Consider the following 13,597-nt stretch of genomic DNA (forward strand, 5'->3'; position numbering starts at 1 on the left):
ACTTTGGGCTCAAGGCTCTAATGAGCTTGATGTCTTGGCTTTGTGACACCAGATCCCCAAATGTTCTCAGGCTAACTCTCCGTTCTCCCTATTCAGGACTGTTCTGTATGAAGTGGAACAAGATGCTGACCAGCTGGACAGCAGCGGCATGTTTCACTGGTGCAAAGCAACCCCTTTGGACAAGGTGATTCTGGTAGGTGATCTGGCACCAAATCAAACCAAATAGAGCTTCTTTTAGGGTAAATGATGTCCTTCTGCTACTCATAAGCACCAGCCATTTCTCTTTGTAAACTGTGAATTTTGAAGGAAAACACATACCTCACCAGCCATACGAATGGCATGCAGGGTAACATGTGGCTTTTGACAAAGACTACGTGGGTCATATTCTGGGATTTAAAACAGTTAGATCAGAATCTTCAACTACTTCTTCCCTCCTTTAACAGTTTAGCTGAGTCAGTTATTCAGAATAACGGTCTCCTGAAACTTTGCTGTTTTGCTAGTAAATCTAATTAATTTAAATGCACCAGAGAAATGTACTATTTGCGAGAACTCTGCAATCTTTCCTTTTTTTTAAGTAAATAATCATTTCTCTAATTTACTGGTTTTAAAGTTTGGATTTTCTATAGTAGTTTTTCTTAAAGCTGGCTATACTTATACTTAACACATTAGCCGAGAATATATTTCCTAGATGCTCCCCTCCCCATACAACATGAGTGAATCCTTATGGATGTTAGAATCCTGTCCCTGTCTCTGTCCCTTCAAGGAGACAAACTAACTCAGCTCACTAAGGTGTTAGCAACTGAAAAGTTAAAAAGCCTTGTATCCTAATCCAGGCTCTGACACCTGCTTTCGAGATCCCCATCTAGTCTCATTTTCCAGAATTGGAACTCAGGTTTAACCTCAGTGGTTTACTTTGCAAGCAGTAGTTGGTAAATTTAACTAATAAAAGTGATTGCTTGCATGTTGTATGAACCCTATATAATTTTTTCAACTATGACTAATTGATAATTATATATTTTTCCTGCTTTCCAAAAGTAGTTTAGTTCTCTTTTTTCTGTTCAACACACACACACATACACACACACATAAAATCCTTGTGGCTCAGTGCCAGTGTCCTGTCAGAATATGTTCCAATTTTTGTAAAAACATGATCAATCATTTGATCAGAAGCACAAAGTTGTCAGAGTTGTCATATCCACTAGAAGACTATTACAGTTGCTGAAACTCACCATTTTAGCATTTATGTCTTATTCTAAACTAAGCAAAATAAATATCCATTGAGCAGGAAGCCAAACATGTTTTCAGTGGGAGGGAAATCTTTGGAAAGGTTGGGAAGTTGGTTGCAGATGGAGGCATCCAAGAGACCAAGAAATGGAAATTGCAGACGTTCTGTTATGCCATATTTATTAAGCACGCAGACAGGTTGCTATAATAGATATCTCCCTTATGACACGTGATGTGGAATACAGTTCAGAACACCCACTGAGTGTTTTGATAAGTTTAGAAGGGCTTCAAGTTTAAGAAATTCTAAGCATTTTGAAACTTGTGACCCTAGAGGAGAAATGTCCAGATTGCCAAGTTCAGCGAGGCTTTGAACTTGGTTTGGTTTGCAGAAGGGTCAAGTGGAAGCGGTCGATTTAAGCTACTTTGAACAAATACTGCATCCTCCCCTTCCTCCAAAAGCCACCAGTGGGAGACAATTGGGAGACAATTGGGAGACAATTTTGTGTCACAGTTTCTTGGAGAAATTGCCTCTCTAGCTGTGCGCAGCAATGCACTGTGCCATGTATCTTGTTTCTAATTGTTTAGTTCTACTCAGAAGAGCGATTCTTGGACTTCAGGCATGTTACATTAAATGCTGTTAAAGACTTCATTATTCAAGTTAAAACTAATCAGATTAGCTAGAAACAATTATTTAATAGATTTGATTAAGATTCATATCACTCTCTAGGAAGGCTCTCCAGACAAGTAGCTTTATTTCCCCTCACAGGGCGATTCCCTTTGGAAAGAGTATTTCCCAGTATATGCTAATTTCACAAACTCTAAGCGTTGAGATGTCAGATGCTGTTTATTTATCCTCTTAGATTTCATCAACCTATGTTTCATAGAAGTTTGTCATTAACCCAGCTAAGGACTGGCATAAGGTAGAATGATAGATCCATTTGAAATATTCTGTCTTCATGTGCTCAGGAACACACTCATTCTTGAGGTCCTTTTGAATGCATTTAACTCATTCTCTACCAGCTTCCAAGAGTCTTCCTCTGAAAATCTAGGAATTCAATAAGATTCAGATCTCATTAATAGTTATTGAATAACAGTTAATAAGTCAAGCACTGTACTTTCAATATATTATTTAATTTCCACAACAGAATTAACTTTTATTTTTAAACCATTTAAACTTAAAGAAATTGAGGGTCAGGGAGATTAACTAGTTTGTTCATTGTCATACAACTAGTGATGAAACCAGAATACAAAATCGAGTCTTCTGACTCCAGGTTCAGTGCTCATTCCACTCCATCGCAGCACCATGAGAGAAGACATTGACATATTCCCTGTAAGAAATCAGACAAAGGCTTAAAATAAGTTTCCTACAGGAATAACATCCCTTTTTTCAAAAGTTACATTTATTTTTTTTAAAAGTCTCCATGAGTGTGGGGGAAACCTGCTCTAAATATTTGTCGTGAATATTATTTTGTTTTCGACTTAGTGGTATAGGGGAGATGTTAACTCTTGGCAATACTGACAATAGTGTGAGACATGTCAAATGTTTGGGATCAAATGGAATTTCTGTAACCTTCTAATTTCTTTTGTGTACTTTGCATGATGAATTTCCTCAACTTTAGAAAGAATCTGTTGAATCAGTTCAGTATATGAGGTTGAACCATATGAAATTGACAATATTCAACCATTTTTGACCCATAAAAAGGCGGTTTCATGTGGTTCAAACTAATATGTATTTTCATTCGTATGAAAAGCCACTGACAACTACAATATGTTGTGCAGCTTGATGTAATTTTCAGGGCTCACTAAAAGACCTAAGTTTAGCAATGGAATTTGAAATGTTTTAGTTTTTCATTGAATCTTACTATAGCCCTTTCAAGGCTAAAAATGTATAATGAAAATAAGAGATATTTTCTCCATTTGGTTCAGTGATTGAACCAAATTCAATGATACACACCTTGAAGTAGGATGCTGATCTAAGTTTTAATTGATTCACTTCAGGCTAATAGAAAACTGAAAAAAATGAAATAAGAAGGAACTCCACAAAAAGATAAGTATAATTGCTCCACTGTGGATAAGTTCCATTTTTGACGAGCAATTTGCAAAATTCTATTATCGTTATGAAAGTACTCCTGTGGATGTACCCAGAAGAGTTGGGATAGGGGAAGGAACCCTCTTTGAGGGACTCTTATCTTGTTTCTGAAAATGACCAGACTCTGGCATGCTTATGCTTAGAAACGAATGGACAAGTCAAAACACGAGTTTCGGAACCACATTGTAGCATGCATCTTTGGAGATGCCCACTCAACTCTGATGGGGCTTCGGAATTTTGTAATGCCTTTGAGAGCTAGCAACTATACCCGGCAGGAGCTGAAGGACATTGTGTTCATTGGGTCTCTGGATTACCTGCAGAGGGAATGGCGATTTCTTCGGAATTTTCCCCAGATATACATTCTGCCTGTAAGTATCACATAAGGTATAGCGAATATTTGTAATGATAACAACACTAACAGTACTAGCATTAATAATAACAATAATAAAATAAAAATAACTTGCAGTTCTATAGTGCTTACTGATACCAGAAACTGTTCTAAGCATTTTACATATATTAGCTCATTTAACCCTCAAAATAACCCTATGGGGTAGATTTTAAGGATGTTGAACGTTAGGCACAGAGAAAGTACGTAACTTGTCCAAGTTTACACAGCAGGTAAGTAGCAGAACTAGGATTTAAATCCAGACATTGTGGCTCCTGAGTTTATGGGTAGGGGCCACCACGTTTTATGTTTGTAACTGTGTTTTATGGTCTTTCTATAAATAAGAGTTTCTCTGTATTTCTGAATCTGATTCTGACTTAATGGCTAAACCTAAGCTGATACTAGCCAGCCTTGGGCTCTAACTTTCTCATCTGTTCTGGAGACACATCTTTTATGGAACACATAATGCCACGCAGTCCTTGACAGATGTATGAAAAGGAGGAATTAGGTTTATATTTATGAGAAATGGATCCATTATGCAAACGTGGCATCGTGGTTGTAATTGTATTTGCTCTGAAGCTTCATAGATCTGTATCTCATTATATGCCACCATTTTCCTGGATAAAAAACAGCCATTATGTCCTGTGTGAAATGCTACCAAAGGGTTTGATTTTTCATGAAATAATGCTGACAATATGTGAGGAGTATTTTTCAAACTTCAAAAATGGTTCTCTCAAGAAGTAAATTTTGTTTGCTTTTTAACAAAGCCTCCACAAAGTTCCCTGCCCTACCCTCTTACTTTAGTCCATAGAAAAGAAGAAAAGAAAATGACCAGAAGTCTCCAGATCCAGCTAGTGTTAGGAATTACCAATGTTCAAGTCTAAGCTATCTGAAGGCGGGACCAGATCTATCCCTATTTCTCCACCAAAGGAAAGAAGCACTACTTTGTTAGTTAATCAGGAGAGTAGAAGCAGGGTGAGCTACAAGCAAAATTGTAAGGATACAGAATTTGCCTTTAGATTCGTAACTTCTCCTTTCTCTGAATTTTTTCCTCACTATTGTTACCCTTACTCTGCTTCTCTGCTCCCACCTGAGTTATCTAAATGGATTTAGGCTCCTCCCTCCCCACCCTCTTTTGTCTTATCTATCTTGCTATCAGGAAAGGGTCTGTGAAATTTAGTCACACTAAGATATTAATGATTGATAAGCTAAATGTTTCAGATATCAGGTAACTATGAGAGGTTTTGGCTCAAAAATTGCTTTACCCACATGAGTCGTGATATAAAATCCCTTCATCTGAGAAGTCCCTTCTCTACCCGGTTTTCTCTCATTAGGGATCTGCATTCTATTCTGGAGACCTCCATGCAGTTAACATAGAGGAATGTTCTATGTGTGCTGTCTTATCCTCCACATGTAAGTCAGCAAGCAGCCCGACTCTAGTAGACAAAGAGACCATCATGGCCACCCTCACCGTAGGATCACTGAAGATTAGCTGCTCTGCCCAGACACCCTCGGAGCCAAGTAAGAACAATGCCCTGACAGGAAGAGGCTAGGGAGAATGGAATAAGGAGAGAGAATTAACTCCTCTCTAAAGCACTTTAACCATGAGGAAGAGGAGAGGTTGGGCCAGATCCCTTCCAACTCTGAGAATTCTATAACAGAAGTAGTGGACAGTTCAGTCTTTGGGAATCCTAAATCAAATGACAAGTGATATTCATCTTGTAAATGGAATCCATGTAACATTGTTTTACCATTTTAAGGAAAATCACAGAATTCTAAGTGCTATTATTGTTGTTATTGATCAAATATCAATGAACATAGCAATTGGCATATTATTATAATTAATAACAGGTTTTATTATTATCAATCAATTCTCATTGGATCTTATAGATGTTTAAGTTACTATTCTTAGTTTTGTGGTTGAGAGAATGACATATAATTCTCTTTTACTCTTCAAGATGCTTTCAATATATGAATTTTAGAAGATAATCTCTAAGGTCCATTCAAACATCTATAGACTGAAAATGTCATATTTCAGCTTCAGATTGGAAAGAGATGGTGAGAAATGGAGATCTCTTCAGGATGGGGCTCTTGTATTTTCCTCTTTTGTATTCCTTTCAGGGCCTAGTACAACTATGGTCACTTAATAGATGCTTAATATACATCTACTGAATTGAAGCAAATGAGCCAGGGAACTGGACTCTTGAGGAGTTCCCACACACGTCACTGTACCCGAAATGTGCTTGAGGTAAATTCCCACAACAAAATTGTGATTTCCCTTCTCCCTCAAAATGAGAAAAGGCTTAAATATTAGTCTATTTCTAAAAATTGACTACTAGCCACTCAATCTAATATGAAAGTACTATTACTGAAGAATTTTAAACCATGATTGGCGTTCCCCAGATCGAGCCATTTCCCTTGGGGATGTGGATCCTCTGTGTCAAGATCAGGTATTCGGTCCTCTGGCCACGTAGCTGCTGACCACAGCTATCCACTTTGCATGGAACTTGGAGAGATCGGATGTCAAAGGCATTGTAAGGCTTTCATGATTATGGCTATGGATAAAAGTGTTCATGAGTCAAACTGGAAAGCCAAAAGTACTCTCTCTGACTCCTAGACACTGTTGCTAGGAGGGAAAATATAAGGTTCTTGGGACAAAGGAATAAACACGTGATCTAGTCTAATCTTTGGTGGGTGAACTGAGACAGCTACTTGACACACCCTCACTAAGCAACCAAACACCACTCAGCACTCAGGGTTTTGGGGTTATTTGCAAAGCGGAACTAATAGCAAAGCACTTCATGAATATCACAGTACCATGAAAATTCAGACTAAGGAGGTGTGAGCCATACCTCTGCTGAGCAAATCTGAAGATCCATAAAAATGCTAGTGTGTCCTGCAGGTAAATCCTTAGCTTAGCAATTAGGGTCACTCAGATTTACACAAGATTTGTGTGTGATGTGTGAGTGTGAGTATGTTGGTGTATAATTCTTGCAACTTTCTGTAATTGGGCAAAGAAGTATTCACTTTAAAGGCAGTGTCATCAATATACAAGTGAAAATGCCCACTCAATAAAAGCCCGGGATAAAATGACAATACCATAAGACATCTGGTTAATCATCTGGGTGACTTGTCCTTCCTATTATTATTTTTTTTAAATCTCACATCCTATATATGCTAGAAAGATATAAACCTATGATTTTAATTCTGGCTTCCTTTATATCTAGTGATTTTCATCCTTTCACTTATTTATTCATTCATTCAACAAAAATATACTGAAGAAATAAGATGTGTCATGTACTCTGTTATAAGCTAGAAGGTTGCTGTAAAAGGAGCAACTAATTGGATTGGTAGAAGGAGGTGAGGAGAGAGGGAAAAGGGATTGGAAAGAAGGAAGAGAAAATGAAGGAATGTCAAAGTATTTTAATCATCATGAAGTATGAGTAGGTGCTTTCCACAAAGATAAAAGGGAAAGTTTAGAGAAAAATACATTGTGTAGGCCTTGTACCATCCTTCTATGGATGTTGTCATACCCATTTATGTGATGGGGAAATATAGGTCCAGAGAAGTTCTACTGTGCCACCTAATGAAGGTTATCAAGTCTGCTTCTCTGGTGCTATAGCATCAGTGAAGTCACATTCTGAGCACACATGAATAGCAAAGGGCTATTACTCAGAAATTTCACCAATTACTCTGGCATCATAGGAATCCACCTGGAGTTTATATATAGAAATTCCCAATCCTCAGAGAAGCTCGTTTGGTTCTCTTAACCATTCTTCACGTTTCATATTAATACTCCTCTTGCACCATACCTAAGAGGTGGAAACGGGAATACCTAGCTCCAAGAATTGACAGTATAAAGAATTGTGAAATTCTGCCAGGAGGTAGAGAGCATCTTCCATGCTGAGCACCAACATAAGACTGGCTTATGGACAGTTTTCTTTCCTTTCCTCTAGGACAGTGGTTCTCAACCAGGGGCAATTTTGCCCCACGAGGTCATCTGACAATGTCTGGAGATAGTTTTGATTGTCACAACTTGGTTGGGATGCTGTTGGCATCTAGTGGGTAGAGGTCAGAGATGCTGCTAAATATCCCACAATGCACAGGACAGCCCCACATGATAAAAGAACTGGGGTCCCCAAATGTCCATAGTACTGAGATTGAGAAACCTTGCCCTGGCCTATCTGGCAAGACTTTTGTGGGATCAGTGGGCTTTCCCACATCTTCATGGTCATGATAAACTTGCATATGAAGCTCATCTAGGACCATCAAGTTTATTCCATACAGTGATTCACCAAGGGATGTTGGGGGTGGGGGACAGCTGAGTGAGGACTCTCCAAAAGATCGGTAAGAACGCCGGGCCTCCTGGACATCTCCATGGAAAACTTCAGGTTTTCCAGTGATGTTGTAATTACTGCCCTGTCTCGTCATAAAGAGAACAGGTTGGCAAACCTAGGTACTGAACTAAATAATCTGTGGCATAATCTAAACATATAACGGTAATTAAATCTGACAACTTAATATGCTACTGAAATTTAAATGTACAGTAGTAATCTACAATTAAGCAATCTTTTGTAATAGCACCCTGCCAGCCTGGAAGATTTCAGGTGTAATACAGTGTACTATTAGGTAGCAAAAATATTGACATTCGTAAAATGCGCCAGGCTACGATCTGACACATATTCAAATTAACCATTGCTCTACCAGAAAAGATGGAGGTAAGGCAGAAAGTCAGCTGCTGTCCTTCAGCTGGTGTCAGAAGCAGATATTTAAGTAGTCACTTCAGCCGATGTGGATGTGTCTGTATCCAATAAGAACATTTGACTCTGAAAATCAGGATATTCCAAGCCCTTTGTTAAGGGAACCGGAATCAGAAAGTAGGGTTCCAAGGAGGATTTCCCCTTTGAGGGAAAATGATCTCAATATTTTACTGAAAACACCAGCCAAACTTTGTATATTTTAATAGGGCTACAAAGTAAAAATGGGCATGGGCTTTGACCTTGGTGCTGATCAGGGTATAAAAGCCCATGCATCATTTGTAAGCCATATAATCTTAGGAAAGGTATGGAAAGCCTGAGTCAGTTTCCTCGTCTTCAAAGGTGATATAACTATACTTAATTCACAGACTTGACGTGACCATGGCACAATTCTTATCTCCCTACCATTTCTACTGCTCACAGCAGCCAGAGGGATCTTTTACAGATATTTATCAGATAATGCCAGTTCCCTACCTTAAACCCTATAATGGTGACTCATGACAATTATAGGAAAATCATGTAGCGTCTTGCAGGCCAGTAGGAAGTTTGAATTTTCTCCTACTTCATCCTGTTTATACTAGCTCTTTTCTACACTAGGTCTCTTATCCCATTCCCTCTGCCTGGATGGAATTTTTCTCATCCCTCAGGACTCCATTCCAATGTCAAAGAAGCCTCTCCTCCAACTCTATCTCAAGTCACTTCCCTACCTCAATCACTAGCCCCTAAAAGTTTGTTTTTTTGCAGCACTCATCACTCTCTGAAAATACCCTGTATTTGCAACACGTGGTGTGTCACTGGCACAGGGACTCTTCACAGTCCTAGCAAGGGGTAGATACTCTAAATATCTGTGGAAGGAAGAAAGAAGGGAGGGAGGGAAGGGAGGAAGGAAGGAAGGGAGGAGAGGAGGAAGGAAAGGTACATAAAGCATCTCACACAGCTTTGGGAATAAAGTATAATCTCAATTGCCCCAAGTCTTCTTTCATTATGAAAGTCCTAGAGAGTTTTTTTCGGAAAAACAGTTTAAGGAGTCAGACCCCATCATGAATAAGATTTACCACTGTATTAGGATACCTGATCTCTTAGCTGTAGATGTAAACCTTCCTCTTAAATAGCTATGTGAACGAGGTTAGCCCTCCGGACTTCCATTTCCTCACCTGAAGTTAAAGGGTTTTTCTAAATTCCTAAGGTCAGGTCTAACTGTAAACCAAACGTGTTGGGCTCTTCTTGTGGAGCTTAAGTTTTTACCCTGAATCCTCCTTGAAGTATGACTCAGAATTTTAGTGGCTATCAAAAATATAATCAGCTCTACCCTGTAATAACAAGAAGCGGCTTTTTTATTGAATATTTCTTGGGGAGATGGAAGAGATGGTAAATATTGTAGTAGGTGATATTCTCTCTGAAAAAAATCTCCCTTTGGATTTTCTCTTTCCCCGTCCCCTTCTGGGTGGCCAGATTCCCCACTGCCCCCCTTCATCTGTCTCTTGGGCTGCCTTACCACCAGGCTCATCTCCCTTCACTCCACATCTCACTCCCCCTCCCCTGCCACCTAACTGGCTTAGGAAACAAAGGACCCTCCAAATATTTCACCCTTTTCCGAGGCAGCGGGGAATTATAACTACAAGTAGAATTTTAACTTTCACAGTATTTTTTTCCCCATTACATAACATTCTCGGGAAAGCTCAAGAAATGTAACCAACAGTTTTAAAGCTCACCTTCTGATGAGATCATTGTGTGTGTGTGTGTGTGTGTTTGTTAACTAGACCCCAGCTTCCCATTTCTCTTTTCCCTTCTATTTCTTTACATTTTTAAATTTGATTTGGAGAACAAAACTCTGGTATCCTACTTTTTTTTTTTTTTTTTGAAACTCTTACGGTTCACCACAGGATCGTGCTGTGTTTCAGGCCAGTGCTGAGTGCCGGCTTTGTTTTGCAGAGACTAGATTAGACCTAAGGCAGAAGGGAAATCTGTCTGTCAGCTGAACTCAAAGGCCAGAAGCGCCAAGTGACACTCCACCCCAGTCTTTAAGGAGCTCCCAAGGCATTCCAGGTTGGGGCAGACCAACCAGAGATGGGAAGCAGCCAGTCCCACTGAAGAAGAAGGAAGACATGAGCAGCGCCTCAGCCCAGAGAGGACCTCAAAGAGGCAGATAGCGCCAGAGCCAGAAACCAGTTGCAATGTCTCCAGAAGAACTCATGGAGCAGCACCACCTATTGATTCCCAGTTTCCTAAAGGTTCTACAAGCAAATGGATGTGGTTTGAGGCACTGCCTGCCTAAGCCATTACCCAGCACCACTACTCGATGGAGAATAATCGTATTTTACTTAGGATTTCAATAAGCAACTACTTGGAGTGCTTTATCTTTTTTATAATTCATTTGAAGTGCCAATTAGAAAACACACACACACACACAAACACACACACGCACATACACACACACAGACCATACTTCTCCAAAGGAGATGCTGAGGAGGGCCAAATATATCTTTTTTCTAAATATGCAAAAGGATTTGGGATTTGGGCATGAGGGTAACTTTGCTAAGAGAAAGCGCTAAGTTATATGGTGTGCTTCTACATCCTTGGCAAGGTTTTCAAGCCACTTTGTTTGCATTTATCCATCTCTTTTATTCTTTATTTTTGTCTGTGTCTACAGAGTGTTCACACTGCTTTAGTGGATATTCTGGGAAATTAAAATACCGAAGAATCCCCATCCTCACTGAACTGAGTAAGTTGTGCTATTCAGCTTCAGTTTTTATTTTTAATTTGAGTAATTCTCCAAATTAAAGGGAGAAATCTTTGTGATCTACAATTGATGTTCCAAGGTTCTTTTTAAAATCCACAATCAAAGGACTGAGGAACCAGAATGGGGCCTAGAGAGCATTGAGTGCTTGGCTGGACGTTACACTGGGCTTTTACCCAATTGGTGACATCATCCAGCAGAGCCTGTTGTAGCTGGGTGTCAGGGGGCAGGAACAGCATCTGCCTTCTCCAATCTTCCAGTTACCAGGAAAGGGAGACCAGCAACTGGCTCAGTCTCATTCAAAGGGAATCTTCCATGGGAGAGGACATGGACTTGAAGACTGCTAGACAGGATCTCCCTATACCAACTCATCCACCCCTCATGGAGCTTAGGTCAAACACCTTCCTTTCCTGTAGTGATACGAAGGCCGCCACTGGGGTGAAGCACCCAGGGTGCAGACTTTAAGGAGACACTCACCTTGGAGTCCTTAAGTTTTGTGTGCCAGTTCTCTCCCTGTGTCGTCTTAATCCTGGCCCTGAATGGCGCTCTTCTAAAATGGAAATCCTCCATGCAGAAATAGCAGAATAAGCTGTTATCTCTCACCAACACATTATGGAAAATACACATATATGAAACTTTCCTAGATATGAGGAGCTCTGGGAGCAGAAGGAAGTGTAGGGAAGATGGGGAAATTTCCTGTGTGCATTTGGGGGTGTGTTTGTGAGGCACTAGGGGACACATTGAGATTAAACACTGACGATAGCTGGTGAGGAAAGGGGAAGACACCAGAGAGGTGAACAGTGCCTTTAACGCAGATTGGACCAACTCAAAGATGATCTCCAAAGCTGATCCTTGGGCGTGTGATTTGACTTGATCCCATAGTGTCGCAAAATTCTTAATGGGCATTTTATGATTCAGAGTATCTAAGCTGAGTGAGACTTATAACAAACTAGATGAACAGAACTCTTAGTCCCAGAAATGAAGCAGGGAGACAAAGAGAGGAGTCAGTAGGTGACACCACCACATTACCTGGGAGTGACAGTGCCACAGGCAGGAAAGAGTCTAGTCACCCTGGATCCTGGAACAGCAGCTCTTCAGATTCAGCTTTGAAGATCTCAGATCCCTTGATCCTGACTGGTACCCGCCAGCCTATTTGTAACCCCCTTGAAACTGTCATCTTCAGTTTTTATTTTTATTTTATTTTAATTTTTCTACCTTTTTGAACCATATCTAACCCCAAGGTGTATATACACTAAGGACATTGATTAGAAGACTAACATAAATTAGAGCTGTTGGGAGGCGACCAGCCAGCTTCTCACTAGCCCAGAAGTGTATCTGGTCCCTCTCCGGGGACTTATATCTTTGTTCAACTAAGACTTTCTGGCACCAGGCAGCCCTTGTCAAATTAGCCTGCAAGTCACCTGCCAGTTCATTTAGATTTTTGTTCTTTGGCTGGCTGGAAAGGGTCACAATGACATGAGAGCTGCAGGTCTGACTGCCAGCACTTTGGTACAGAATGTACCATGGCCTACAGGAAAATGGTTAGCAAAGCTCAGGCTGGTGGTTGAGGATGACAAAACCAGATTTGGACAAGGACTCCCGGGATAGGTGTGTGTGCTGAGGGTTGGCAATGCCAGGAGAGGAAAATGTGTGTACATGGGGAATGTGGGTTGATATTAGTCACACATTGCTCATCTTTTATAAAAATATGTAATTCTTGGAAGAAAATGATTCACTAATACCAGTGGTATATAATTTGCCCCAAACTTAATAAGGAAGAATTAAAGAACTAGGGAATAATCCAAATCTTAGTCAGGAATGTATTCTGAGTTGTCTGTCCAGTAGATTGTTTGTTTTTTGTTGGTTTGTTTGTTTGTTTTTGTTTGATCTGTAATATGACTATCAAGAACTGTGAAGGGTCTAAGACTTTACGCTCCTTGCAAACCAAGGAGTTAACCTGCCACAGTTTCATGGATGCTGGCAGAAGACACAAGACCACTGGGTCAGAGATGAAGAACAGTTATTACTCACAGCAATAGCAGTAGCCAGAGTATCACTGTTTTCGTGCTGGTTGCCCAAGACCTCATTCCCATAGGGTGACATGAGAAGGGCCAGGTGTTACCTGTACCCACCAGGGATTGCTTTGTAGGAGAGGTACCCTGAGCTTAGGGAATCAGAATCTTCTATAATGGGCAGTTAGCATGCCTTCTCTTTGCTCTGCTGGGAGATATATCTGTCCTCCAGTGCTATTCTCTATACAAACATTTTTGAAGCAATAGTCTTGGAACAAAGGCAGTCAGTGCCTCTGCTCACACTCCCAACGAAAACCAATTGCATTCACTCAGAGGCTGCCTACAGAGGTCTGAGTTGCAGCCTGGGGCCAATATAGGTATGCTAATGGATAA

General features: G+C 40.2%; 1 protein-coding gene across 1 annotated transcript in view; it reads left to right on the forward strand.

Moving 5' to 3' along the window:
* Window positions 1-13,597, forward strand: part of KCNU1 (potassium calcium-activated channel subfamily U member 1) — a 134,223-nt gene that overhangs the window by 107,109 nt on the left and 13,517 nt on the right. Inside the window, 4 exon segments of the mRNA XM_058524865.1 lie at window positions 97-193; window positions 3,457-3,681; window positions 5,033-5,219; window positions 11,106-11,177. Of these exon segments, the coding sequence (XP_058380848.1) occupies window positions 97-193; window positions 3,457-3,681; window positions 5,033-5,219; window positions 11,106-11,177 (581 nt within the window).

The sequence above is a fragment of the Diceros bicornis genome, chromosome 29 (genome assembly GCF_020826845.1).
Source record: "Diceros bicornis minor isolate mBicDic1 chromosome 29, mDicBic1.mat.cur, whole genome shotgun sequence".
NCBI lineage: Eukaryota > Metazoa > Chordata > Mammalia > Perissodactyla > Rhinocerotidae > Diceros > Diceros bicornis.